Genomic DNA, 25,175 nt, shown 5'->3' on the forward strand with positions numbered 1-25,175 from the left:
ATATTCATTATTGAATATTGGTTTTATCAATATCATTCTATCATTATATCAATATCATAATATTAATTAAAGTAATTCAATATTAATGAGTATATACTGATATACTTTTATCATTCTAAAAGTCTAATCTTTTGCGAGTGGCAGAGACCCACCCAGTATTTTTTTCTTCTGAGATGTCTGAAAGTCCTTGGGGAAGATGAGTCACCTTCAGAAATTAGAAAAGAAAGCAGAGCAGCAAATTGTGAGAACAGTTGAGGAGTCGTCCTTCAACAGGTGAAGTTCATATACACCAGGGTTACATTCCAGAAGTGCCACTTAGTACCTGCCCCTGTCAGACTCCTCTTCCTCTCCCAGGTATGCTCGGGTCAATGACTTTACTACTATTAGGGTGTGGGATGATTTAAAGGGGAGGAAGATATATGGGTGTGCATGTGCACATGTGCTTACATGTAAAATTATAATTCTTGAACAATGTTGATTCTGCACTTTTTTTATATGAATATGGGAAGGTAGTTACTAGGGGAAGGGAGAAACAAAACTTCTTTTTCTGGATTAGGTTGGCAGAACCAGAAGTTCCTTTGCTCAAGTCATTTTCTCCATATTCCTCACCAATTGGAGGATAATTTCTGCCAAGTTCCTCTTCTGGGTAAAGAATGCCCTTGGAGAGGTCAGGCGTAGTGGCTTATGCCCATAATCCTAGCACTTTGGGAGGCCAATGCAGGGGGATTGCTTGAGCCCAGCAGTTTGAGACCTGCCTGGGCAACCCCATCTCTACAAAAAACTTTTTTAAAAGTTAGCCAGGTGTGGTGGCACATGCGTGTGGTCCCATCTACTCAGGAGGCTGAAGTGGGAGGATCCCTTGGGCAGGAGAGGTCAAGGCTGCAGTGAGCTGTGATTGTACCACTGCACTCCAGGCTGGATGACAGAGTGAGACCCAGTCTCAAAACAAAACAAAACAAATACTCTTGGAGTGTTAAACATATTGGTCATTCCTAACTTCTTGCCATTATCAGTTTAAGAAATTAGATTTAAGAAAGTGGAGCTTTTCAGTGAGGCTGGAAGAGGAGTTTCTTGGAAAAACAGAGAAAGCAAAAATTGGAGGAAGCAGGATGTCAGCTTCCTCTTGCTTTTGACCTTCTTCCATTTGTGCTTTCTCAATAATACCATCTCATTTGTTTCGGTATTTGTGGCTGCCCCTACTTTCTGGAACCCACTAATCCATCTTGCCAGAATTCCAAAGCATCCCATTCTTCAATTTCCCTTTCTTTAACATGCAATTTCCCACACAAAAAGTAAAAGATTGTAATGAGAGAGAAAAGAAACATCCACTTTGGTCATGAAATCCATCTGGATCCTGATAAATGGTAGATATTTCAGAATACTTTAAAAATCATGAGTTTTGAGGATCAGAGCAAAGGCACACGTAACTCAGCACGTTCAATGATGGTGGCCAAAAATCTGTCAGTGGAGTCGTCATGTGACTAAGATTAGAAGGGTTATGCAACTGTAAAGCTGGAAGGAACTTGTCTAGAACAGCCAGCCCCTCATTATATAGATCACAGAGCATTTAAATGGTAGGAGATGTCAGAAATCACCTAGTATCGTCTCCCATATACAGATGCAAGAACTGAAAATCAATGAAGTGATGGAATTTTCTCAAAGTGTAATCTCTTGTGAGTGGCAGAGACCCACCTCAAATCCAGGTTGCTTAATTTCAATAGTGTCAGTTTACCAAACATTTATTAAATACCTCTTTGGGCCATGCACTGTCTGAGGCCCTGGTTTGAAGGAGCACTGGGATGAATAATGCACAGCTCCTGCCTTCTTGAGGATTAAGATCTCCTTGCAGAGAAATACACATTCTCAAATATTTATAATATAGTTGTTTTGAAGTAACAGAGCAAACATCAAGGTCTGGGAAGGACAGAGGAGGAAGCAATTATTCGGCTGAGAGAAGTTGAAGGTTTTTCTTTCACAATAGTGCTTCTCATACATTATTATCTTATATTCCATTAATTGCTTTTTTAATGGGAGGTAAACAAAACCTCTATTTGCTGGACTGTTTTAATAGGTGAGTGAGACTAGACAACAGGACCCGTAAGCTAAAAGGCAGAAGAGCCCATGCTTGCTGGTGAAATGGTGCATATGGCTTCTTCCTCTCTTCCCCTAACCAGGCAGTCTTTGCAGATGAACTTCATAGGCTTCCCCTCTGCATACCCCTATACCTACTTCCACACAGACCGTAGGAGGAGACACAGGATATCAGACAGAGCTACATCAAAGACCTTTGTAGCTCTGCCATTGGCAGGGTGTTAGGAGAGATGCAAGGTGTGCAGGGTCATGACCAGTGAGTCACCTGGGGCAGGTCAGGTCAGCAAGAGACAAGAGTCACACTTGGAGGAAACCATGGAGATAGAGAGTGCCAACTCTCAGTGACAGGCACCGAGACCCTGAGGCCCAACCATTTCATCCCAACATGTGTTTGAGAAGCCACCTGCTTGCTCACAGAAGTAGTTTCAACATTTTCTCTCCAATCTGGGTCAAATGCCTCATTTAGTAAAGAAACTCTGCTTTTCTAAAATATGAAGTGAACTAATTTCTGTTCAGCTTTTTATAAATTTTCAATCATGAGGTCCAAATTAAAATGCTTTTCAAAGTATGACTAAGTTGCGAGCTGTGATACATGATTGGTTAAATTTTATTTTTCACATTTTAAGAAAATAATTCCATATGTTTTTGCCAGCTCATTGAACTATCTTGGCGATGAATAGATCAGTATATCTAGGAATGATTGATACCATATGATTCTTGGGTATCATATTTTGATGATATTCTGCAATGTTTCAAATTACCGAAACAGAAACCCACCCACACACACTGAGCTCAAAATGTGCAGTTTTTGTCTTGATGGCTACATTTAGAGTTTAAACATCATCATTAAAATTTTACAGGTGACATATCAAGAAAAATTAAGCCCACTAGTTGTGTCTCTTTGAAGGGAAAACATTCCTTCATTATAATGAATGAAATTGCAGGCTAGGTATGAATGCTGGTGACCTCTAGAAAATGAACCACTGACCCATAAGTGGATGAGAATCAGCCAGAGTAAATGAGGCAGAAGTTTTCCCAGCATAACTGTGCATGCTGGCAGGGCAGATTCTTGTTATAATTAAAAGAGATAGAGTGGTCGATAGAGAACATTTAATAGGAGCAAACATGACTACATTGCCAAACTATTTTTCTGGTCCATTTTTCATTCTCATGTTATGCCATATATGTGGGTTTTAAAAGTGACACGAGCATTGCACGTGAAAATAACACACATGGACTTGTACAGCAGAACCCAGGAAAAATTCAATTAAAATATGAACACCATCAATGACCAACTTGTTCAGAGCAAATCCCCATCTAAATCTATACTGACCAATACAGTAGCCATAAAAATGAGCATGTGACCCTATGCAAATCAGACATCCCCTCCTCCAGACTCTGCATATATTCCTGGCTGGTGTCTACCACACTTAGGGACCTCTTCTTTTGGCTTTGGAGCCCCCCTCCCTCTGTCTCTGTACAGGGGAGCCTCTTCCTTCTGCCTTCTCTTTTCTTTCTTGCCTATTAAACTCTCTGCTCCTTAAAACCACACACACAAAAATGAGCATGTGAAATGTGGCTAGACTGAATTAGATGTAATGTAAATGTAAAATACACTTTAGATTTCCAAGACAGTGTCAAGAAAAAAAAATGTAAAACATCTCAATAAATTTTTAATTGTATGTTAAAATGATAATATTTTGGATATCTTGCGTTTAAAAAAATCATTCAAATTAATTTCATCTGTTCCTTTTTACTTTTGTTTTCTAATATGGCTGCTAGGACATTTAAAAGTACATATGTGGCTTGTGGCTTGCATTTGTGGCTTGTAATATATATATATATATATATATATATATATATATATATATATTTTTTTTTTTTTTTTTTTTTTTTTTTTTTTGAGATGGAGTCTCACTCTGTCGCCCAGGCTGGAGTGCAGTGGCGAGATCTCGGCTCACTGCAACCTCAGCCTCCCGGGTTCACGCCATTCTCCTGCCTCAGCCTCCTGAGCAGCTGGGACTACAGGCACTCGCCATCACGCCCGGCTAATTTTTTGTATTTTTAGTAGAGAGGGGATTTCACCAGGTTAGCCAGGATGGTCTCGATCTCCTGACCTTGTGATCCACCCATCTCGGCCTCCCAAAGTGTTGAGATTACAGGCATGAGCCACTGCGCCCAGCCTGCTCGTAGTATATTTTTATTGGCCAGTGCTGATATAAGTGAAATGTTTAGGTATGCAAAATAGTGTTTATCCACCTAACAGAGCTGAAATATAAATTCCTATTAATTGATGATAGCAGAGCAACACAAAGAAAACTGAGACCAGCCTGGCCCACATGGTGAAACCCTGTCTCTACTAAAAATACAAAAAAAAAATTAGCTGGGTGTGGTGGTGCACGCCTGTAGTCCCAGCTACTTGGGCGGCTGAGGCAGGAGAATCGCTTGAACCCAGGAGGGGTAGGTTGCAGTGAGCCAAGAAAACTGGCCACGAAGTGATTTTTACCTTGATAAGTTACCTTTTCCATTCCTCCTACGCTGGTAAGATTCTGCAAATTCAAATGTTTGCTTAATAACTTTCTAAAAGCACAATAAGAAAGAAGACATTCTGGGAAATGAATTGTGCACTAATTATAAGTTGAGCTCTGGAAGAAACAGAAAAGAGTCATCCACCTGAGCTCTGTGGAGGTCCCTGATTTTTGCTCCAAGGAAGCCACTACTGAGAAAATAAGGTTAGACCTTTTATTCATTTATATGAACAGAGCTTATACATTTCTATCAGGAAGAATATCAGAGGATTCTCATCCAAGCAAACGTTGATGAAACATCATTGACAGGGTAATGACATTTTGAATGGAAAAAATGTGAACCATGAAGCTGCGTTGCAATGGGTGTGTAAACTTTGAGGGTGCAACGGGTCCCAAAGCCATGTTGATTAGAAAGTTTTAATGCTGAGAGGGATGTTTATTTAAATGAATATTATCCTCTCTGGGGAGTCCATTGGATCTATTTATTTTGGTTTTCCCAACTCTCTCTCATGCTGCATTGAAAAAGATACTTTTATGCTTAGAAAAAAAAAAAAAGCTCTACTGTAAGTATTCTTTGCTGGGCATCACCAAAATGAATGAGATTTTAACATGTATGGTATATACAATACACTTAATATGTATAGTCTATTGTATATAGATGGAGCTGTCACTGCAGAACAAACAAGTAAATGGAAGATTTTCTTCACTAGGCTAGGGGCAGAATGTTAGGGGTATCTGGGAACTAATGCAATTCTGTGAGATAAGTGAGGGTACTGTTTAAACCCCACCAGTTCTGCGAGTCCTCACAGAAAGCAAAAGGAGAGGCACCCAATTAGAACAACTTCATCCTTAGACAGGACCAGCATAGGACACAACCATAAAAATCATTCGCTGAACCCCAGAAGAATGTGGCTGTATAAGGATTAAATGAGACAAAGCATATAAAGTGCTTACTATGTAGTAAGCATTCAGAAAACATCTTATTATTATTTTGAAACATGTCGTATAGCATGAGTGAAGTTTATCTCCATTTCACTGCAGAAAATGTAAAGGCTCCAGAAAATTTACTAGTACCCTCTCCGCTTTTGTCTAAATTCATTTGTGAGAAGCTTTACTCAATGCTTTGGCTGCCGGTGACTCATAGTTAAATCATCTCTCTCATCTTTTTTCCTTTTCAGTTTTTTAATACAGTTGCATATCACATGACATTCTGCTTTGTTTTCTTCCTTCCCCTTCCCCAGGAAAACTAAGCAACTCTAACAGCCCCATTACCTTAATGAATAAAAGCCATTCAGTGAAAAGAACTGGTATCCACTTCAACAATTAAAAAGCTAACAACTAATTCTTGGAAATTTTCTGGAGCCCTATGAAAATTCATATCACTTAGTAACCTATGTGAGCTGAAGGTTGGTGTCCAATGACTGCTAAGAAGATATAAGGAATGTTGCAGAAATATAAATAGACCAGCACTGAAATTTAATTAGGCACTGCATATGTTAATAATAAATTCAATTAATTTAGCCTTCTACCTATACTAGAAAGAAAAAAACACCTGGGCAAAATAATAATTCATTTTAAATGCTTCAATTGGTAACCTCCTTTCCTGAAGAGTGATTTATGCAGTAATTTACTGACTGTGTCTTCATAAGATTGTTGCAAACCAGCCCTTCTGAAATAATAATAACTTCTGAATGTGTGTTGTAAGAGATATAACAAATGACTTCCTATTAATTTTCATTTAATGAGTTGCCTATTCACATGGTAATTTTTAAAAATTCTCTTCTTAAGATAAACAGGTTATAAATACTGTGGATTACACTTCCATTTCACAAAAATCACAACAAGAAAATCTCTCTCATATTCTCTACATGATTTGCAGGTCAATCAGTTTAAAATGTTCTATACTAAATAGGCATCCATTTCTTTCCCAGGTAGCACAGCAGATCTTTTAAAATTTCTACAGCCAAATGATTCCAAATTAGTTAAAAATGAAAACTGAACATTTAGCAGCAGGAAAGGTCTTAGCAGGAATAATGGAAGGGAGTGGGGAGCAGGAAACAAAATCACGAAAAAGGTGGCAAAGCAGGTAGGGTTAAATAAGGAGCCCATGACCTTGGTTCTTTTTATAAAGAACAAAAGTCATAAAGATCATTCTTTACAGCTTTCCTATTTCCCCAAGTTTAGTTTTTTAAAAAGACTCCATAATTTTTTACATAAATATTAATACTTAAGCATCTTAATTGCTAATATTTCCAAAAACCTTAATTATGTAACAATGAATTAACTCTATAATAAAAAGAGCAAGTATAAAATAATAAAAACTAGGAAGAAGAAATTGCTCAGAATCATAGGTTTTTCATATGGTTCACACCGATTTAAAAAGTTCTGCAGTAAACATGGCAAAATTCTCAAATATAATTCCTCGCAACACTGGGAAGGGTCTGCCTAAAGTATTAAATAATTCAAATGCAATTGCTACTTACATGAGAACCGAAAGGGCCTTGCTCCTAACCCACACTGCCTCACACCCTCTCCGTGGAAAAGCCCGTACTGCATTTCACCCATAAACTTGTCCAACTCCTGCCCTGAGGCATTGACGAGCAGAGCTCCTGTTTTGCAGAGGATAGTGACTTTGATCCACAACGGTGTCCCCAAGGCTGTCACAACTCCGAGGGCACATGCAAAACTTAACACTCCAGCCATGCAAAAAATGATTTTCTTCTGTTGGCTTGGCATGATGAGAAGCGGCCTCTCTGAGGGCGAGGTTCAAAAACAAGACCTTTGTGAGCAATGGGAAGGGACTGCCCCTTTGACTGCGTTTATTACAGAAGCTGAACAGACAGCTCCCAGCTGAAAAGGCAACTTCACCATCGACGGTTCTTGCCAGGTTAAATGTCAGTAGATGAAGGCCTCATCATCACTCATACTTGGCTTTTCTCCTTTTCTGCGGCTTCTTCTCCCTAATTGGAAATCTTTGGACTAAGAATCTGTAAAATAAAAGTCTTTCAAACTGCCTTCAAGTATCTCCTCTGTGTCACCTGGTAACAAAGGTCTAAGATAACAGATGGAGTCCTCAGTGTAACTTGATAAATGTTTCCCTTCCTTAGCCTTTTGTCTGACTGGGTGAGTTGAAACTTTCAGAAACAGGCTTGAATCTGATGGTAAATTTTCAGCAACTTGAGAAGTTCATTTATCGATGTTTTTATTTTTGTTTGTTATTGTTTTTAGTGGTGGGGGAAGGAGCTTTAGCAGAGGTAGGGAGAACGTATGTACCTGTATTGATAGTTGATGTCAAAAATTTTTAATTACAGCAGGATAAAAATATTAAACAGAATTGGGTCCTACATGAATATTAAGTGCTCTAGATCAACCATGGGTCCTTGTCCTTCCAACTTAATTTCTCCCAGATCCATGGTTTATACCTAATGTATCAACAGAGAATTTGATTCAAATTTTTCTTGGCATACAGAAATATGAAAATGCAGGAGCAAATATCTAGATTTCTAAATGCTTTCCTTTAAGAAGCTTAGCTGCTTTAGGATAATAGCAAGGGAATGTGTTTCTGGGTCCAAGGAATACCAGGATCTGTAAAGATAAGGGCATATTGATGGAAAGAGGGATAGTGGTCAGATAGGTGACTCTATGGATTCATCATAAAAATGCACAGGTCTCAGCAAAGGTAATCTATTTGGGAGACTAGAGACAGTTATGAGCAAAGATTAAGCAGCAGGTAGGTCTGGTTAAATGGTCAAGACCTGGAAACTAAAGTTCAGAATTCAGTAACAGCTTTTTAACTTTGCATTTCCAATGAGATTCCTCCTTCTACAGACACAGGACTCTGTGTGTGTGTGTTTGTGTGTGTGTGTGTGTGTGTGTGTGTGTGTAAGTGTCTAGTGAATGTTTATTATATGCCATGTTATTGTCCTGAGCGCTGACCTACAAAGTTAATGTTTAGTAAGAACTTATGTCTGGCAACATGTGAAGTATTCTACCTAAATTATCTTATGTAATTCTCATAATTAGCATATAAAGTAATGAAGAAGAGGAAGAAGAAGAGGAGGGAGGAGGAGGAGAAGGAGGAGGAGGAGGAGGGAAGAAGGAAGAAGAATAGGAAAGAAGAAAGAAGAAGAAAAAGAAATTATTCCTATCTTACATATAAGGAAATTGAGGCTCAGAGAGTTTAAGCAACTTGCTGAAGAGAGCAGTGGAGCGGGATTCAAATCCAGGTCTTCTACTTCTGAGGTTCATGTTCTATTCCAAGCAAAGCCCCCGACCTTGAAAAGATGGCAAACATTTCAGTTTGGGTTGGGTTCGTCTGGGAGTAACAGGGGCAGACTAGCCCATTATTAGTTACACATCTTGAGTGTTTGAAGAACACAGACATCAATAAATAGAAAATTTTCAGTTGGCCAAAAGCACATGTGTATGCTAGCTTCTATTCTTTTGATCCACCTTTAAGCATGACATCTTAGAGGAAATTAAGAAATGAAGACGTATTTCACACCATTTTCACTATAAATAAGTCTCTACGTTATGCACACTTTGAAGGAAATTTTGAGGTATAGACTCAGAGTACTGATAAACTTCTCTCACAGCTCGCCTCTCCTAGGAGTTGCAATAGCCAGTCTCGTTGAGGACAGACAACTAAGTATAGAAGTCATTCTAGAATGCCAGCGTACCTTCGGGGAGAAGAGGGGCAATATAAAACATGGCCACAGAAGAACTGGGCATATAGAAGATTCCAAAGAGGCACTTAAAATAAAGTTTACAATATTAGTAAGTCTTTTTTATTTTGTATAACTTAACACAGAATAAGCAACTCATCGCAGTTTATTTGACCCTCCAATGAATTCTCCACTGGATTTAGAATAATTGCTATCATGATCCACTAGCAAAACAAGTGGGTGCCAGTGCCCCCAATAAGTGGTTATTTGGGCATAGATGTGCCACAGTCACCCCAGAAAACTTAGTTTAAGATGTCTAAGCAGAGCTGAGCTTACTAAATCAACATATTCTGTAATTGGAAGAGACAGAACATTTCCAAAGCCTGGGAGAAGAAATCACCTACAACTTAATCAATACTATTAATAACCTCTACTAAAGGATATGGCAAGAGAAGGATAGTTAGCATAGGACGGTGGTTTAATTAACCCAAACTCAGCCAACTATATCTAAAGCTGTCCAAGGAGGAAAGCCTTGATTATGGGTGTAGAGAGCAATTAGATCACATCAGCTGCATCAGTTTGCATCAGTCTGTAGTGACATGTTCACTTGTCTGTAGAGACATGGGAAAAATAAATACAACATACTGAGTTACTTTTATATCCTGAAATTAGGCCATTCCTAATTTTTATTGTTAAAATTTTCTTTCTTTAATGAGATAATGGTAGTTGAATTTTTAATGATTTTATTTGACAAATTTAGAAACTGGCAAACCTATGTCTACTCCTGATTTAAAACAAAACCAAGTCAAACACTGGTCTATGACATAAAAGAGCCCTGAGTGGAAAGGGTGAGACTCACCCTTTGAGGCCTAAAACCCCACCCTTTGCTCTGACACAGTGGTTCTCAGTTTTGCTGCTCATTAGAATCACTTGAGAAGATTTTAAAAGTACTGATGTCTGTGTCCTCATCCCTGAGATTCAGATTTATTTGATTTTAGAGTATGGCCTTAGCGTCGAATCACCCCAGGTGATTGCATTGTGCAGCCAAGGTTGGAAGCCACTGCCCTTATCTCCTTTTCACATAGCTATCTACTGATTACAAACCAGGCTTTGCAGGCATCTCAGTGCTGGAATGCACACAGACATGAGCATCTGGGTCGCTCGAGAGGAATATGCTCATAGCAAATTAATAAATAGGCACTATCATTTACAGCTCAAACTTTCCTACATTTTTTCAGCACTAGGTTTCAGCATATCCACAACTAAAGACCAGGCCCCGATTCATAGATTTACCCCCAAATCACCAAGTGAATATCAATGGTGCTGTATCCTGTTCATGTGAGGCAGCACCCCCTCACCTCTTCTCCATGCAGCTTCCTTTCAAACTTCAGCATCAGCCACCCACAGGCTGCGTAGTAGTGTGTGTGATCCACCCTCTGAGAATGATATAATGGAACCTGGCAGTCATTATGCCTGACAGCCTTCTTTTGAAATTTCATCTTAAATGTCTTGAATGACAGTGATGACACCATTTTCTTTGCAGTCTCTCTGAGAATTTGAGTCATTAATGTCAGCAAGTTTTCACCAAGTATCCTGCTGAAATCTTTACTTCTCTCAATCTTAATGGGAATACATTTGGTGACATAAGAAAATGGAACTAGGCCTCCCCCTCCTCGGACCCCTTCCAGGTGCTGGATAATGATATAATTCTTCAGAGTGACTAGAGATTCTGTAGAGAAAGGAGCACAATTGCAGACTCTGTTTTCGCTTCCGGTGTAGCATTTGTGCCTCTTCTCACACTAACTTGGCTGCATCAGTTTTTCCTTATAACCATTTGAAAACCAAAGAAAAAAAAAAGCAGCCACATTCCAAAGGCATGCAAATTCTCACCTGGTTTGTTCGCCAAGTGTAAGAGACAGTATGGCATGACATGGGAAGATCCTGTCCAGGGTCTATTTCCAGCTCTATCACTAAGTTAAGAATTCCTTCTCTGGCATTAATTTTACATGTTTATGAAGAGTGGTCTGGGCTGCATAGGTGATTCTGAAATCATTTTTAAGAAGAAAAACCATTCCCTCAACACAACTCTTGTGTGAAATAAAACAAAAATTGAGCTGCTATACTGGGAGGGTGGGTGGTCAAGGAGTTGTCACTGGGCTCCCCAGCTCCCTAATCCCTACAGTGTCCTATTCCCAACGCGAAAGACAGCTTCGAGAAGCACAGGTTCTTTTTAACTAAAGAAAAAAAAATTTAATAAGCCGTAGAACTACAATTTCGCCATTTGATAGATTATGTCTCTTTTTTCTTTGCTGTGCTAACCTGTCAGCTATTACAGAATATTGCATTGCCCAGGGACACTGCATGGCTGATTATTCCAATTATTAATTTTTAGATTATTTAATGAGAGCTTCTATGTTTTGTCTGATTTGTCACTGGTAGTACTGATTTTGATTTTCCTCCAAATGGATCATTATACTCCAAGGCCTCTCTAAGAGAGATTCAACAAGGGTCTATCAAGCTTCCTATTCTAAGACAAGAGGCCTTTGTAAATCTACCCCATTTTTCTCATCTTTAAAGCAAAATCTGGCAAATTTGATTGACGTGCCTTGACTAATTCAAGTTGCTGGTGATCCTCAAGTAGCATTGTAATTTTCTAATGACTGTAAGGGAAAAAAACACTCCATGGAAAGAATTGATTGATTTATTAGAGAGAAAATTACCACATGTGCTAGACCTTGATTGCAGCTAATATTTGTAGAGCTAATTGCTTGAACTAGAGGATTAAAAGGATTGAGGGAAAGGAAGAAAAAGAAAACAAAGTTCTCTTGGAATACAGATGAACCCGCAGTGGATTTGGACTGAGAGGGAGAATTCAGTACAGGGATTTTTGGGGCTGATGATGGTTGTGGAGACATTTAGAATAAGTGGAAGAATTGTGCTTCTGACACAAAAGCCACAGAGAGGAACCAGGGAGTGGAGTAAAGTTGCTGCCCATGCTGTCTGTTAAATAAGATCTCATGGCACGGTGGCTGACACCTGTAATCCTAGCACTTTGGGAGGCCGAGGGGGGTCGATCACGAGGTCAGGAGATGGAGACAATCCTGGCTAATATGGTGAAACCCCGTTTCTACTAAAAATACAAAAAAAAAAAATTAGCCGGGCGTGGTGGCAGATGCCTGTAGTCCCAGCTACTCGGGAGGCTGAGGCAGGAGAATGGCATGAACCCGGGAGGCAGAGCTTACAGTGAGCCAAGATCGCACCACTGCACTCCAGCCTGGGCGACAGAGCAAGACTCCATTTCAAAAAAAAAAAAAAAAAAAAAAAAAGAGCCAGTGTGACACCTTTGGATTTGTCTGGGTTTCTTGTTGGTATCTCACATTAAGGCTATGTTGATACTTAACCTTCACCCAGCAGAATGTCTGAGCTATTACAGAAAGGAGGAAAAAGTTACTTAACCTAAAGAGGTGAAGAAAGAAGGCATAGTTTAAGACACATCCTTTAACGATAATAGGCAAACCACATTCCTAGCACAGGGAAACAGTTAATAATTTTCCTCATTGATATAACTTAGGATAGATGTGCTAAAATAGTACATTTTGGGGTAGTTTGATTTGGTGATTACCAACTTTTGTTTGTTTGTTTGTTTGTTTTAAGACAGGATCTCACTATATTTTCGGGCTAGTCTTGAACTCCTGGGCTTAAGTGATTCTCCTGCCTCAGCCTGTCAAGTAGCTGGGACTACAGGCACACACCACAGATATAAACTCTTTGGCAGCCACATTTGAACAATGTGACCCACCCTCTCTAGCCTACTTTGATTAGGATTAGACATCTAAATCAACCAGATTGTGTCTCCTGAAAATGTAAAAGTAATATCGAGAGACGCAAGTCAAATCACTGGAAGCCAGTCTGCAAAAATTGAGAAGGAAGCAATTTTTTTCCCCACCAATAAAGCCTTAAACTGCCCTATAGTGCCCAAATTTATTGTTCAATTTTTCTCCAGCTGTCGCCATTCTCCTTCCCAGCAGTCAAGTGCAGTTCTCTGTTTTCAAAGTTTTCTTTGTCTTTTACTTGTTTTGTCTTCTTCCTATTTGTGTGCATTCTAAAGAAAGCTGGGAGGCACTGATTTTCAGCTCTCCCCACCATCTGGCTCTTGGTCCAGGGAACTGGGTGAAACCAACTGTGATGGCTGCCTAGTGAAGGGACAGGTGGTAGCTACTCAGACCCTATGTGAGGTACATATATGTGTTGGTATCAACCGTCCCCAGTCACAAGGCCTCTGTGGCCAACACTGCCCTAGCTTAGTGGGAGCTTTCAATCAAGCTGGCCTTGTCTGGTCCTTCCTTCATCAGGGATGGGTATTGCCCTTTCATACTGTCACTACAGGTGTTCAGGGCCCCACCCTCTTATCCTGGAGGAACCATAAGAGTCCTGGGCTGCTGAACTTCCTGGGATTGACTTCATGGAGAGAAGCAGAAGGAGTAGGGAGGGCTGAACTGGGTCCTGGAGCACAGCCCAAGCTGGGTTGCTGTTGGTCAAGACTGCTGTCTGGGGGCAGGCCTCACTAGCTGGCCACGAGAAGGACTGGATAGCAGCACAACTGGGTAAAATCATCTTGGACTTGACTTCCACTCTAGCTCCAGCTTAGTTTCCCAATACACTCCCTTCTGACTACTGGGTGCTTTCCTCCTTTTTACTTTCCCAGGCTACAGTAACCTTTAGCAAATTGGCAGGCAGCAATGTGTGTCCTGCTTAGATCTGACTCTTTCTGCCTCCAACCCTCAGGGGAGAGATAAAGGAATCAGACATGTAGAGAGGAGAGAACACATATGAATTAATATTTCAAATATCTTCTACCATAACTGTTCTAGATGTGCACACTTTCTCCTCCTTTAGTCTGATTATAAAGCACAAATACTTTGCCCATCTCTGAGAAGATGAAAATCCTTAATGAAGTGCATATCTGTGTACCTTCGAAAAATAATACTGTTCCTTTGGTAAAATATAGGCCAGTCACTAGGGCAGTGAAGTATTAAAACTAAATATTTTAAACCTGATGGCCAAGACAGTTTTATTAAGCACTAATAAAGCAAGACAAAATTTCTAGGTTGAGTCATTTTCCAGGAAATTCAGATTGAAAGGAATATAAGATCATTATTAATTTTTACTTCTCTGTGTATATTTTATATGTGCAGTCCTTATTTGAAAAAATTATGTGAAGGCAGTTGTAGACAAAGAAACCCCAGAGGGGATTATGAATGCCTTACCTATAAAGTTTCTTTCCAAGATAAGCAGCAACAGCTAGGTAAGGAGGTGGTGAGCACTGGGAACCCTAAGCTGGAGTGGGAACTGTCTATGCAATTACCATAGTTGGGAGCCAAAACTCTTTGACTTGTCATGTACTGACAATCACCAGCAAGCTAGATCAGACATGGCATTGTGTCTTTAAATGATGTATAATGCCTGGGCACCAAGCCATGGGCACTACTGAGAATAGATGTAAATTCAACAAACCTGAAGTCCTTATGGAGGAGAACTAAGCTTCACCCTGTGCCTTCACTTCTACTGGAATGAAAGCTAAGCTAGCTGATGACATTGTCATATTAATTATACAAGAAATATTTTATCATTATGAAAAAGATTATTTTAAAGATTTTAAAAGGAAAACCATATCATATGCAAAGTTTATTAGATATGTATTATAGATCTAAGAATAAAGCCTAAAATGTAAAGCTTCTAGAAGAAAACATAGACTAAGGTCTTTGTTTCCTCTGGTACAGATTTCATAGATAAAAAGAGTATGAGCCATAAAATTAAAAACAAGTTGATAAAATTTTCTGTTCTTTGAAAAACACTAAACGATGAAAAAAAAACAAGCCACACACTGGGCAAAAGTATGCAAAAAATATATACATGATAAAGGACTTGTATACAGATTACATAAAGAAATCTCTAAATTTAACAATAAGAAAATGAATACCCCAATTTAAAATGGGCAAAATATTTGAAAGATACTTCTTCAAAGAAGAGACATGGGTAGCAAAGAAGCCCATGAAAGGATGCTCCGTATCATTAGTTAGAACTGCAATGGGATACCACAGCCTACTTGTTAAAATGACTAAAATTTAGAAAACAAACAAACAACTGACAACACCAAATTCTGGCGAGGATGCAGAGCAACTGGAATCCTTTAGAATATTGGTGGGAATGCCAGATGGCACAGCCCCTTTGGGATACAGTTTAACAGTTTCTTTAAAAGTTAAACACATACTTAAATATGACCTAGTAATCCTACTCCAGATATTTATCCAAGAGAAATGAAAGCAAAGTCCACATAAATATTTGTACATAAATGTTTATAGTGGTTTTATTCATAATTACCCCAAAATGCAAACAACCCAAATGTTCATCAACTGGTGAATGGATAAACAAACAGTGGTACATCTATGCAATGGCACACTACTCGGGAGAAAAAAGGAACAAACTAACACATGCACCAAAATGAATAAATCTTAAATGGTTTTTGCCAAGTGGAATAAGCCAGACTCAAAAGATCATAAGTGATTTCATTTATATGACATCTGAAAAAGGCAAAGCTTAGATCAAGGACAAAAATTAGATCAAAGGTTGGCAAGGGCTGAAAGTTGGGGGAGGGTATTGCCTACCGAGGGGCAGGAGGGAATTTTGTTCAGCGATGACTGTGGCAGGATTATGTGCCTGAAAACATTTGTCAAAAGTTCTTGAACTGTACACCTAAAAAAGGAGAATTTTACTATATGTGACTTATATCTAAATAAAACAATTAGAATATCTTCAAATGTCACCACTCAGCATATAACTCTCTAGTTATTTTCTCATGCAAATGAATAACCTCTTTCAATATGAATTAACCTTTTTCTTAGAATAGAAAAACAGGATATTCAAGTCAATTTAATATTTTGTTTAACATAGGTGTTATATATACTATTACATACAGGGAGCATTGTTTGCAAAAGAATTATAATTTAAGAAATGCTTCCTTCAAAAATTGTTCTATTGTAAACATTCAGTATGTTTTGGAAGAAGCAGTATCATCAAGATACCTGGGTTCAATAGAGGTACTTCCTAGTGCTAACTTACCATGACCACATTCAAGTTAACCTTCCTCCTTGGCTTTCATTTTTTTCCTTCTTCAGATGAGTAGGTTGACATGATTTGTGCTTCTGGACCTTTTCTCTGCCTATACAGGTACAGATAAGGAACACTGTCACCAGGAACAGTTCTTATCACAGACGGTGATTTTCAGCGGGTTAAGGAAAGCAGCCAAGGGAGGAAATAACTCCTAAGGGATTATTTTAATATCTTTTGGGGATGTAGAGATATTTTTAAAGGCTTCGCACTTCTGAAATTCTTGGGGGGAGTTATCTCCTACTTGTTTGAAAAATTATTAGATTAAATAATCTCCACGAGGCAACTTGGTGCATTCCGGGATTCTGCCGAGGGCATAATATGTATAAGGCAATGTCTACCTACTACTAATTTCATGCCACACTATGTTTTTATTTTTGTGATGATGCAGAAGACACTCTAATAATACTCCCTTTGGAAGTTCTAGTTTTCGCTTTAAATAAGTAAACTGGTATTCTGATTAATTCTTCAGTCAGATGCGGTGGCTCTTGCCTGGTATCCCAGCAACCTAGGAGGCTGAGGCAGGAGGATAATTTGAGGTTTGGGCAACATAGTGTGACCCCGTCTCTAAAATAATAATAATAATAATCATCATCATCATCATAATTCTTCAGTCTCTTGTGACCTTAGTAGGAAGAGACCCATTTTCAGAGCCCTAGCAAAAACAAGTCGATGAACTTGTAACGCTGAGGGCTCGACTCTGGAATGTGGTGCCTCTGGTCAAGCAACACTTCTACACTATCCCCTTCCAGTTTCTTTTCTTTTTGTTACCTCTTTCCCACTTCCCCACCCCTCATCTCTCTCATTTCTCTGGTTGTTTGTCTCTTAGGATCCCAATAGGAACCTTTGGCTCACTCAAATATAATCTGAAAGGGACAGTTTAATACAGGGACAATTTACAAAGATGTGGGAGGGGTTTAGGGAAACTACCAGGGATGATAGAGTCCCTATCAGAACTGAAGGGGGCTGGGGAGGGCATAGTCCTTGAACCTACAGATAGAGAAGCCTGTGTGGAGAGGGCCACCTGACAAGAACTATGCCCTTCTGTTGACTTCTGGAGTGCACCATAACCCCACAGGGAGGAAGATGACAGAATAGACAGCTCGACCTGACTCTTTTCCTTTTCTCTCCTCTGATCTGCTGCTGGTGCTCCCGTTGACCAAACCCAACAGGAAACCAGACGTCAGCCTCTCAAGACATAAGCAAGGTTAACAAAATAGATATGGAAGGGGCAGATGTAAGAAATCCTACTAGCTATTGCTATTTATCTATCCGTCTATCTGTCACCTGTCTTATCCGAAATAGTTAATACATACACATGGTTTTAGAAATTCAAAAATTGTAAAAGAGTAAACAGTGAAAACAAAGTCTTCTTTTACCTGTGACCTTCAGTCTCCCAGGCACTCTTCTGCCAAGATAATTTCTTATGAAACTTTCCTGTTATATTTTCTGATCATCTTAGCATAGATGTAAATACATCCTCCTTCTACCACTTGCCTTCTAAGCCAACGGCAATATGCCATGCAAACCCTTCTGCATCTAGGATTTTTCACTTAATAAAATGCCTTTGTGAGGATTCCAATGGATACACATACATGGTTGTTTTGGTTGTTTAGTCTGTCTGATTGTTTTGACAGCAACAAATTCAACTTTTAATAACTATTGTGTAGGAGGTCACTGAAGATACACGTGCTGTTGTTCATGCATGCATCCACATCCACTCACTGCAACTCCCCAGGAAATATTAATACACACCCTTTCCTTAATTTGCGATCTGGAAGCAATTCTCAGTGGCATCCACATTTGCCACCCTATGCTAGAAATGACTAGTCCAAGATGTACCAGGGTAGTGTTTCTGAGTTTAGATTCTCTGTGTGTCAGGGGTGGAACCAAATGCTAAAGTTCGATTTTATACAGTACCCAACCTGGGCAATTTACTCTCAGCCAGGGAACAGTTCCAAATATTTGATTTGGACAGGACCTCCTTACACATACTTTTTTTCTTCTTTCTTCCCAATATGGATGCCTTTTATTTCTTTTTCTTGCCTAATTGCTCTTGCTAGAACTTGCAGTATTATGTTAAATGTAAGTGGTGAAAGCTGGCATCCTGCTTCATTAGAGGAAAGACTTTCAAATTTTCACCATTGAATATGATGTTTGCTGTGATTTTAAAATATGGCTTTTATTATGTTGAAGTGGTTGCTTTTTCTTCCTAGTTTACTGAGGTTTTTTTTATGAAAGGATGTTGAATTTTGTCAAATGCTTTTTCTGCATCAATTGAGATGATCATGTAGGTTTTTCTTTCATTCTGTTAATAGGGTGTATTGCATTTGGTGATTTTCATACATTGGATCATCCTTGCATTCCAGGAATAAATCTCATTTGGTCATGATGTATAATCCTTTTAATATGCTGCTGAATTCAGTCTTCTACTATTTGTTAAGAAATTTTGCATCAGTATTCATAAGGGATATTGGTCTGTAATTTCTTGCAGTGTCTTTGCCTGGCTTTTGTAACAGAGTGCTTGCTGGCTTCATAGAATGAGTTAGGATGTGTTCCTTCCTCTCCATTTTCTGGAAAAAGTTTGAGAAGAATACTAGTTCTCTAAGTGTTTGGTAGAATTTAGCAGTGAAACCATCAGGTCCAGGACTTTTCTTTGTCAGGAGATTTTTGATGACTGATTTAATCTCCTTACTGGTCATAAGTCTATTCAAATTTTCTCTATTTTTTTATGATTTAGTCTTGGTAGGCGCGATGGTTAATACTGAGTGTCAACTTGATTGGATTGAAGGATGCAAAGTACTATTCCTGGGTGTGTCTGTGAGGTTGTTGCCAAAGGAGGTTAACATTTGAGTCAGTGGACTGGGAGAGGCAGACCCACTCTCAATGTGGATGGGCACCATCTAATCAGCTGCCACCACGACTGGGATAAAAGCAGGCAGAGGAACATGGAAGAACTAGACTGGCTAAGTCTTCCAGCTTTTATCTTTCTCCCATGCTGGATGCTTCCTGCCCTCAAACATCAGACTCCAAGTTCTTCAGCTTTTAGATTCTTGGACTTACACCAGTAGTTTGCCAGGAGCTGTCAAGCCTTTAGCCACAAAGTGAAGGCTGCACTGTCACCTTCCCTGGTTTTGAGGTTTTGGGTCTCAGACTGGCTTCCTTGCTCCTCAGCTTGCAGGCGGCCTATTGTGGGACTTCACCTTGTGATTGTGTGAGTCAATACTCCTTAATAAACTCCCCTTTATGACAGAAAACCAAACACTGCATGTTCTCAATCATAAGTGGGAGTTGAACAATGGGAACACATGGACACAGGGAGGGCAACATCACACACTGGGCATGTTGGAGGGTGGGGGCTGGGGGAGGGATAGCATTAGGAGAAATACCTAATGTAAATGACGAACTGATGGGTGCAGCAAACCAACATGGCACATGTATACCTATGTAACAAACCTGCAGTCGTGCACATGTACCCTAGAACTTAAAGTATAATTAAAAATAAAATAAATAAAATGCATCAAATATGTTTAAAAATAAATAAATAAAAATAAAAAATAAACTCCCCTTTATATATACATCTATTCCATTAGTCCCATCCCTCTAGATAATCTTGACTAATACAGTAGGTTTTGTGTTTCTAGGAGCTTATCTATTTCTTTCTTCTAGGTTATCTAATTTGTTGGCATACACTAATTCATAGTACTATATTCATCATCCTTTTTATTTCTGTAGAATCAGTAGTAATGTCCCCATTTTCATTTCTGATTTTAGTAATTTAAGTGTTCTTATTTTTTTCTTAGTTCGTCTGACTAAAGTTTTGTCAATTTTGTTGATCTCTTCAAAGAACCAACATAGGTTTTACTGATTTTCTCTATTGTTTTCTATTCTTTTTCATTTACCTCTGCTCTAATCTTTATTATTACCATCCTTCGGCTAGCTTTGGGTGTAGTTACTTCCTCTTTTACTAGTTCCTTAACTTGTAAAGTGAGATTGCTGATTTGAGATTGTTCTTTGTTTTTAATATAAGCATTTATGGTAGTGCCCTCTCATCTGTGGTTTTACTTTCTTTAATTTCAATTACCCACAGTCAACTATGGTCTAAAAATAGGTGAGTATAGGACAATAAGATATTTTGAGAGAGAGACACATTTGCATAACTTTCATTGCAATATATTGCTTAATTGTTCTATTTTATTATTGTTTATCTCTTACTATGCCTAATTTACAAATTAAACTATCATAGCTATATATGTATAGGAAAAAACATCATACATATAGGATAGTAGCTGAGGTTTCAGGCATTCACTGGGGACCTTGGGATATACCCTCCATGAATAAGGGAAGACTAATATTTAGCTATAAATTTTCCTCTTTTCAATGTGTCCCGTAAGTTTTGATATGTTGTATTTTATTTTCATTTGTCTCTAAGTACTTTCTAATTTCCCTTGTGATTTCATCTTTGATCTATTGATTAAGAGTATTGTGTTTAATTTCCACAAATATTTGAAGTTTCCACCTTTTTTAAATTATTGATTTCTAACTTTATCCCTTGTAGTCAATGAAGATACTTTGCATGACATCTACCTGTTTAATTCTATTGAGACTTGAGACTTAACTTGTGGCCTATTCTATATTCTATCCCGGGCAATGTCACATGTGCACTTGAGAAGAATATGTATGCTCGTATTTGGGGAGTAAAGTGTTCTATATATGTCTGTTTCATCTAGTTGGTGTATTGTGTTGTTTAAGTCCTCTACTTCCTTACTTATTTTCTGCCTGGTTGTTCTATCCATTACTGAGAGTGGGATATTGAAGTCTCTGACTATTATTGTAGAACTGTCTATTTCTCCATTCAGTTGGATTAGTTTTTGCTTCATATATTTTGACAGTCTATTATTAGATATGTATAAAGGTTTATAATTGTTATCTTTCCTTGCTGTATTGAACCTTTTATTAAAATGTTATGTCCTTCTTTGACTCTTGTAATGTTTTTGTATTTAAAGCCTATTCTGTCTGATATTACTATCACTGCTTCTGCTCTCTTTTAGTTGCTATTTGCATGAAATATCTTTTTCCATCTGTTCACTTTCAATCCATGTCTTTTTCAATCTATTTGATCTAAAGTGAGTCTCTTGTAAACAGCATATAGTTTAATTATGTGTTTTTTTATCTAGTCTGCCAATCTTTCTTTTGATTGGAGAGTTTAATCTATTTATATTTATATTAATCACTGCTAAGAAAGAACTTAGTTGTGTCATTTGACTATTTGTTTTCAACATACCTTGTAAGATTTTTGTCCCTCATTTCCTGCGTTATTGTCTTCTGTTATGTTTCATTGGGTTTTTTTGTAGTTAAATGTTTAAATTATTTTCTCATTTTCTTTTGTGTATATTCTATAACTATATTCCTTGTAGTTACTATGGGAATTACATTTAACACAGTAAAGTTATAATACTCTAATTTGTACTTATACCAGCTTAACTTGAATAATAAAGAAAAAATCTACTTTTTTACAGCCTCATCCCTACCTCTTTTAGTTGCTGATGTCACAAAATTACATCTTTTTCTATTGCATATGCCAAAATATATGCCAGTAACATTTTAAATACATTAGTTTCTTAAATTACATAGATAATGGAATGTGGAGTTACAAACCAAAGTTACAAAAATCCTAGCTTTTAAACTAATAATTGTTTTTTTCAATGTGTTGGTCTCTTAAACCATGTAGAAAACAAAAGGTAGTGTTACAAACTGTTGTTATGATAATATTGACTTTTATAATTGCTTGTGTGTGTATCTTTATTGAGATTCTTATTTATTTATAAGATTGTGAGTTACTGTCTAGTGTCCTTTTATTTTACCGTGGCTGACTCCCTTGAACGTGTCTTACAGGGCAGGGCTGGTGATGACAAACTCCCTCAGCTTTTGTTTTATCTGGGAATATCTTAATTTCTCCTTCACTTTGAAGGACAGTTTTGCCAGATATAGGAATCTTGGTTGACAGTTTTTTTTTCTTTTCTTTTAGAACTTTGGATATATCAGCCTTTTAGCCTCCAAAGCTTCTGATGAGAAATCTGCTGATAATGTTATTGAAGATTTCTTGCATATGATGAATTATTTCTCTCTTTCTGCTTTCATGAGTCCCTCTTTGTCTTTTGAAAGTTTGATTATAATCTGTCTCTGTGTGAGTCTCTTTCAGTTTATTTTACTTGGAGTTATTTGAACTCCTTGGCATTTACATTTCTATTCTTCATCATATTTGTAAAGTTTCCACCATTATTTCTTTAACTGTTTCCTCTGCCCCTTTCTCCTTTTCTCACAGTATGTATGTTGGTGGTGTTCAACAGGCCCCTTAGGCTCTGCTCACTTTTTGTTAATCTTTTTTCTTTCTGTTTCTCAGACATGGTCATTTCCATTGTTCTATGTTCAGGTTCATAGACTCTTTCTTTAACCTGCTCAAATCTGCCTTTGAATCCTTCCAGTGAATTTTTTATTTCACTTATTGTACATTTCAGCTCCAGAATTTCTTATTGGTTTCTTTGTAGGTTTTCTATTTCTTTATGGCTATTTCCACTTTGTTCAAATATTATCTTCTTGACTTTCTCCATATCTCCCTTTAGTTATTTAAGCATCTTTAAGACAGTAATTTTAAAGGTTTTTGTCAACTAGATCTACCATCAGATTTATTTATTTATTTAGAGACAGAGTCTCACTCTGTCACCCAGGCTGGAGTACAGTGGCATGATCTTGGCTCACTGCAACCTCCACCTCCTGGGTTCAAGGGATTCTCGTGTTTCAGCCTCCCAAGTAGCTGGGACTAGAGGTGTGCACCAGCACACCTGGCTAAGTTTTGTATTTTTAGTAGAGATGGGGTTTCACCATGTTGACCAGGCTGGTCTCAAACTCCTGGCCTCAAGTGATCTGCCTGCCTCGGCCTCCCAAAGTGCTGGCGTGAGGCATTGGTGTGAGGCACTGTGCCCAGACACCATCAGATCTTTTTCAGGGGCTGTTTTGTTTATTTATTTTTCCTTTGAATGGACTATATTTTCCTGTTTCTTTGTGTATGCCTTATAATTTTTTTATCAAAAACCAGACATTTAAATCTAATAATGCAGTAACTCTGGAAATCATATTCTTTCCCTTTCCCAGGTTATACTATTTTCATTATTTTTTTATTTTCTAAAAAATTGTTTTAGGTAGGTTGTTTATGTGCAAGAATAAGCCTGAGGTGTAAAATTAAGGTCTTCTCAGGTCTTTTCTGAGCCTGTCTTTCTCTGGGCATGAACAGTTGTTCTAATTGCCAATGTATATGCAGTTGCTTTTGAATGTCCTAGTCTTCAATGTCTGCCTCCCAAAAGGGAAAAAAGAGAAAACTAAGGATGTGGAGAGTGGTGCCAGCCATTTACTCCTTTGGAAGTCACTTCAACTGGACAGGGAGGGGCTTGCCACAGTGGGAGAGGTGCAGCAACAATGGCCAACTATGTTTGTCTGCACCTCTGTGATCAGAAGCTGCAATCAGTGATGGCTGGGCACAGTGGCTCATGCCTGTAATCTGAGTACTTTGGGAAGCTGAGATGGGAGGATCCGTTGGGGCCAGTAGTTCAAGACCAGCCTAGGCAACATAGTGAGACCTTGTCTCTAAAAGAATTTTAAAAATTAGCTGGGTGTGTTGGTGCATGCCTGTAGTCCTAGCTACTTGGGAGGCTGAAGTGGGAGAATTTCCTGAGCCCAGAGGTTCCAGGCTGCAGTGAGTTATGATCGCATGACTGCACTCCAGCCTGGGTGATGGAGCAAGACCTGGTTTAAAAAAAAAAAAAATCCACACACAGGTTATTCAAAACAAAACAAACAAAAAACAGAAGAAGAAGCTGCAATCAGCAAGCAGAGCACAAATGCACAAATCCCCAGCGTTTGGAGGTGAGGGTCCCCTGGCTCCCACAAACTGTGTAAAAGCTGCTTCGGGAACAAGTACACACCTGCATACCATGGGGCTGGGGGTGAAGGATGGATAGCTGCTACTGCACTAAGAGCTGAAACTGACCACAGTTAACCACAATTTACTAAGCCTTCCCTAGACATTGCAAATTTTCAACAGACTCCAGAGTTCCTAAATAGCTACATCCGACAGATTTTGCCAGTGAAATGGTTTCTAGGTGGGCAGACAAATTCCTGTTGCTTCCTACTTTGCCATCTTCCCAGAATTCCCTCCTTGCACAAAAGGTTTTGAAACCATTGAATCTTTTGTCACCTCCAAACAACACCCTAAATAAGCAGATCTTTAGTCTCCAGTAATTCTAAAAGTCAGGAGTAGCCATATGTTTAAAATGAGTGATAATAATGTGCTGTGAGGATGAAATGGAATAATATAAATACCTTGAAATAGTGCTTAGCATATAATAAATGCTTAATAAATGTTAGCTATTCTTTATTATAATAATTTTTATTTAAATTATAATTACTTTCTGAACTGGGGAGATGCCTCACCAGAAACAGTTAAAATATCAAGGATGTTTTAAGAAAACCGCTGGACCAAGAATTAACACTTGCTACATATTTGTTCCTATTTTTATACCAAATTTTAAAACATTAAACATAAGACTTAAATTTTTGACAATTTCTTGCTCAATATCCTAGTATGCTTAGTTACCATTCTAATATATCTTTTCATACAGGTTCTCTCTGAAATACATAACTTTAGAAAGATTTAGAGTTCTTAAGTGGG

The 25,175-nt window shown here is 38.3% G+C and overlaps 1 protein-coding gene across 2 annotated transcripts in view; it reads right to left on the reverse strand.

Moving 5' to 3' along the window:
• Positions 1-7,648, reverse strand: part of CLRN1 (clarin 1) — a 51,737-nt gene extending 44,089 nt beyond the window's left edge. The window contains exon 1 of one of the 2 annotated variants that reach the window (XM_055247539.1): positions 7,103-7,648. In XM_055247539.1, the coding sequence (XP_055103514.1) occupies positions 7,103-7,355 (253 nt within the window). In that variant the 5' untranslated portion in view covers positions 7,356-7,648. The remainder of the gene's footprint in view (positions 1-7,102) is intronic. The other variant, XM_055247540.1, reaches the window with a different exon arrangement.
• Between the last annotated feature and the right edge of the window lie 17,527 nt (positions 7,649-25,175).

This window comes from Symphalangus syndactylus, chromosome 17, assembly GCF_028878055.3.
Source record: "Symphalangus syndactylus isolate Jambi chromosome 17, NHGRI_mSymSyn1-v2.1_pri, whole genome shotgun sequence".
Lineage (NCBI taxonomy): Eukaryota > Metazoa > Chordata > Mammalia > Primates > Hylobatidae > Symphalangus > Symphalangus syndactylus.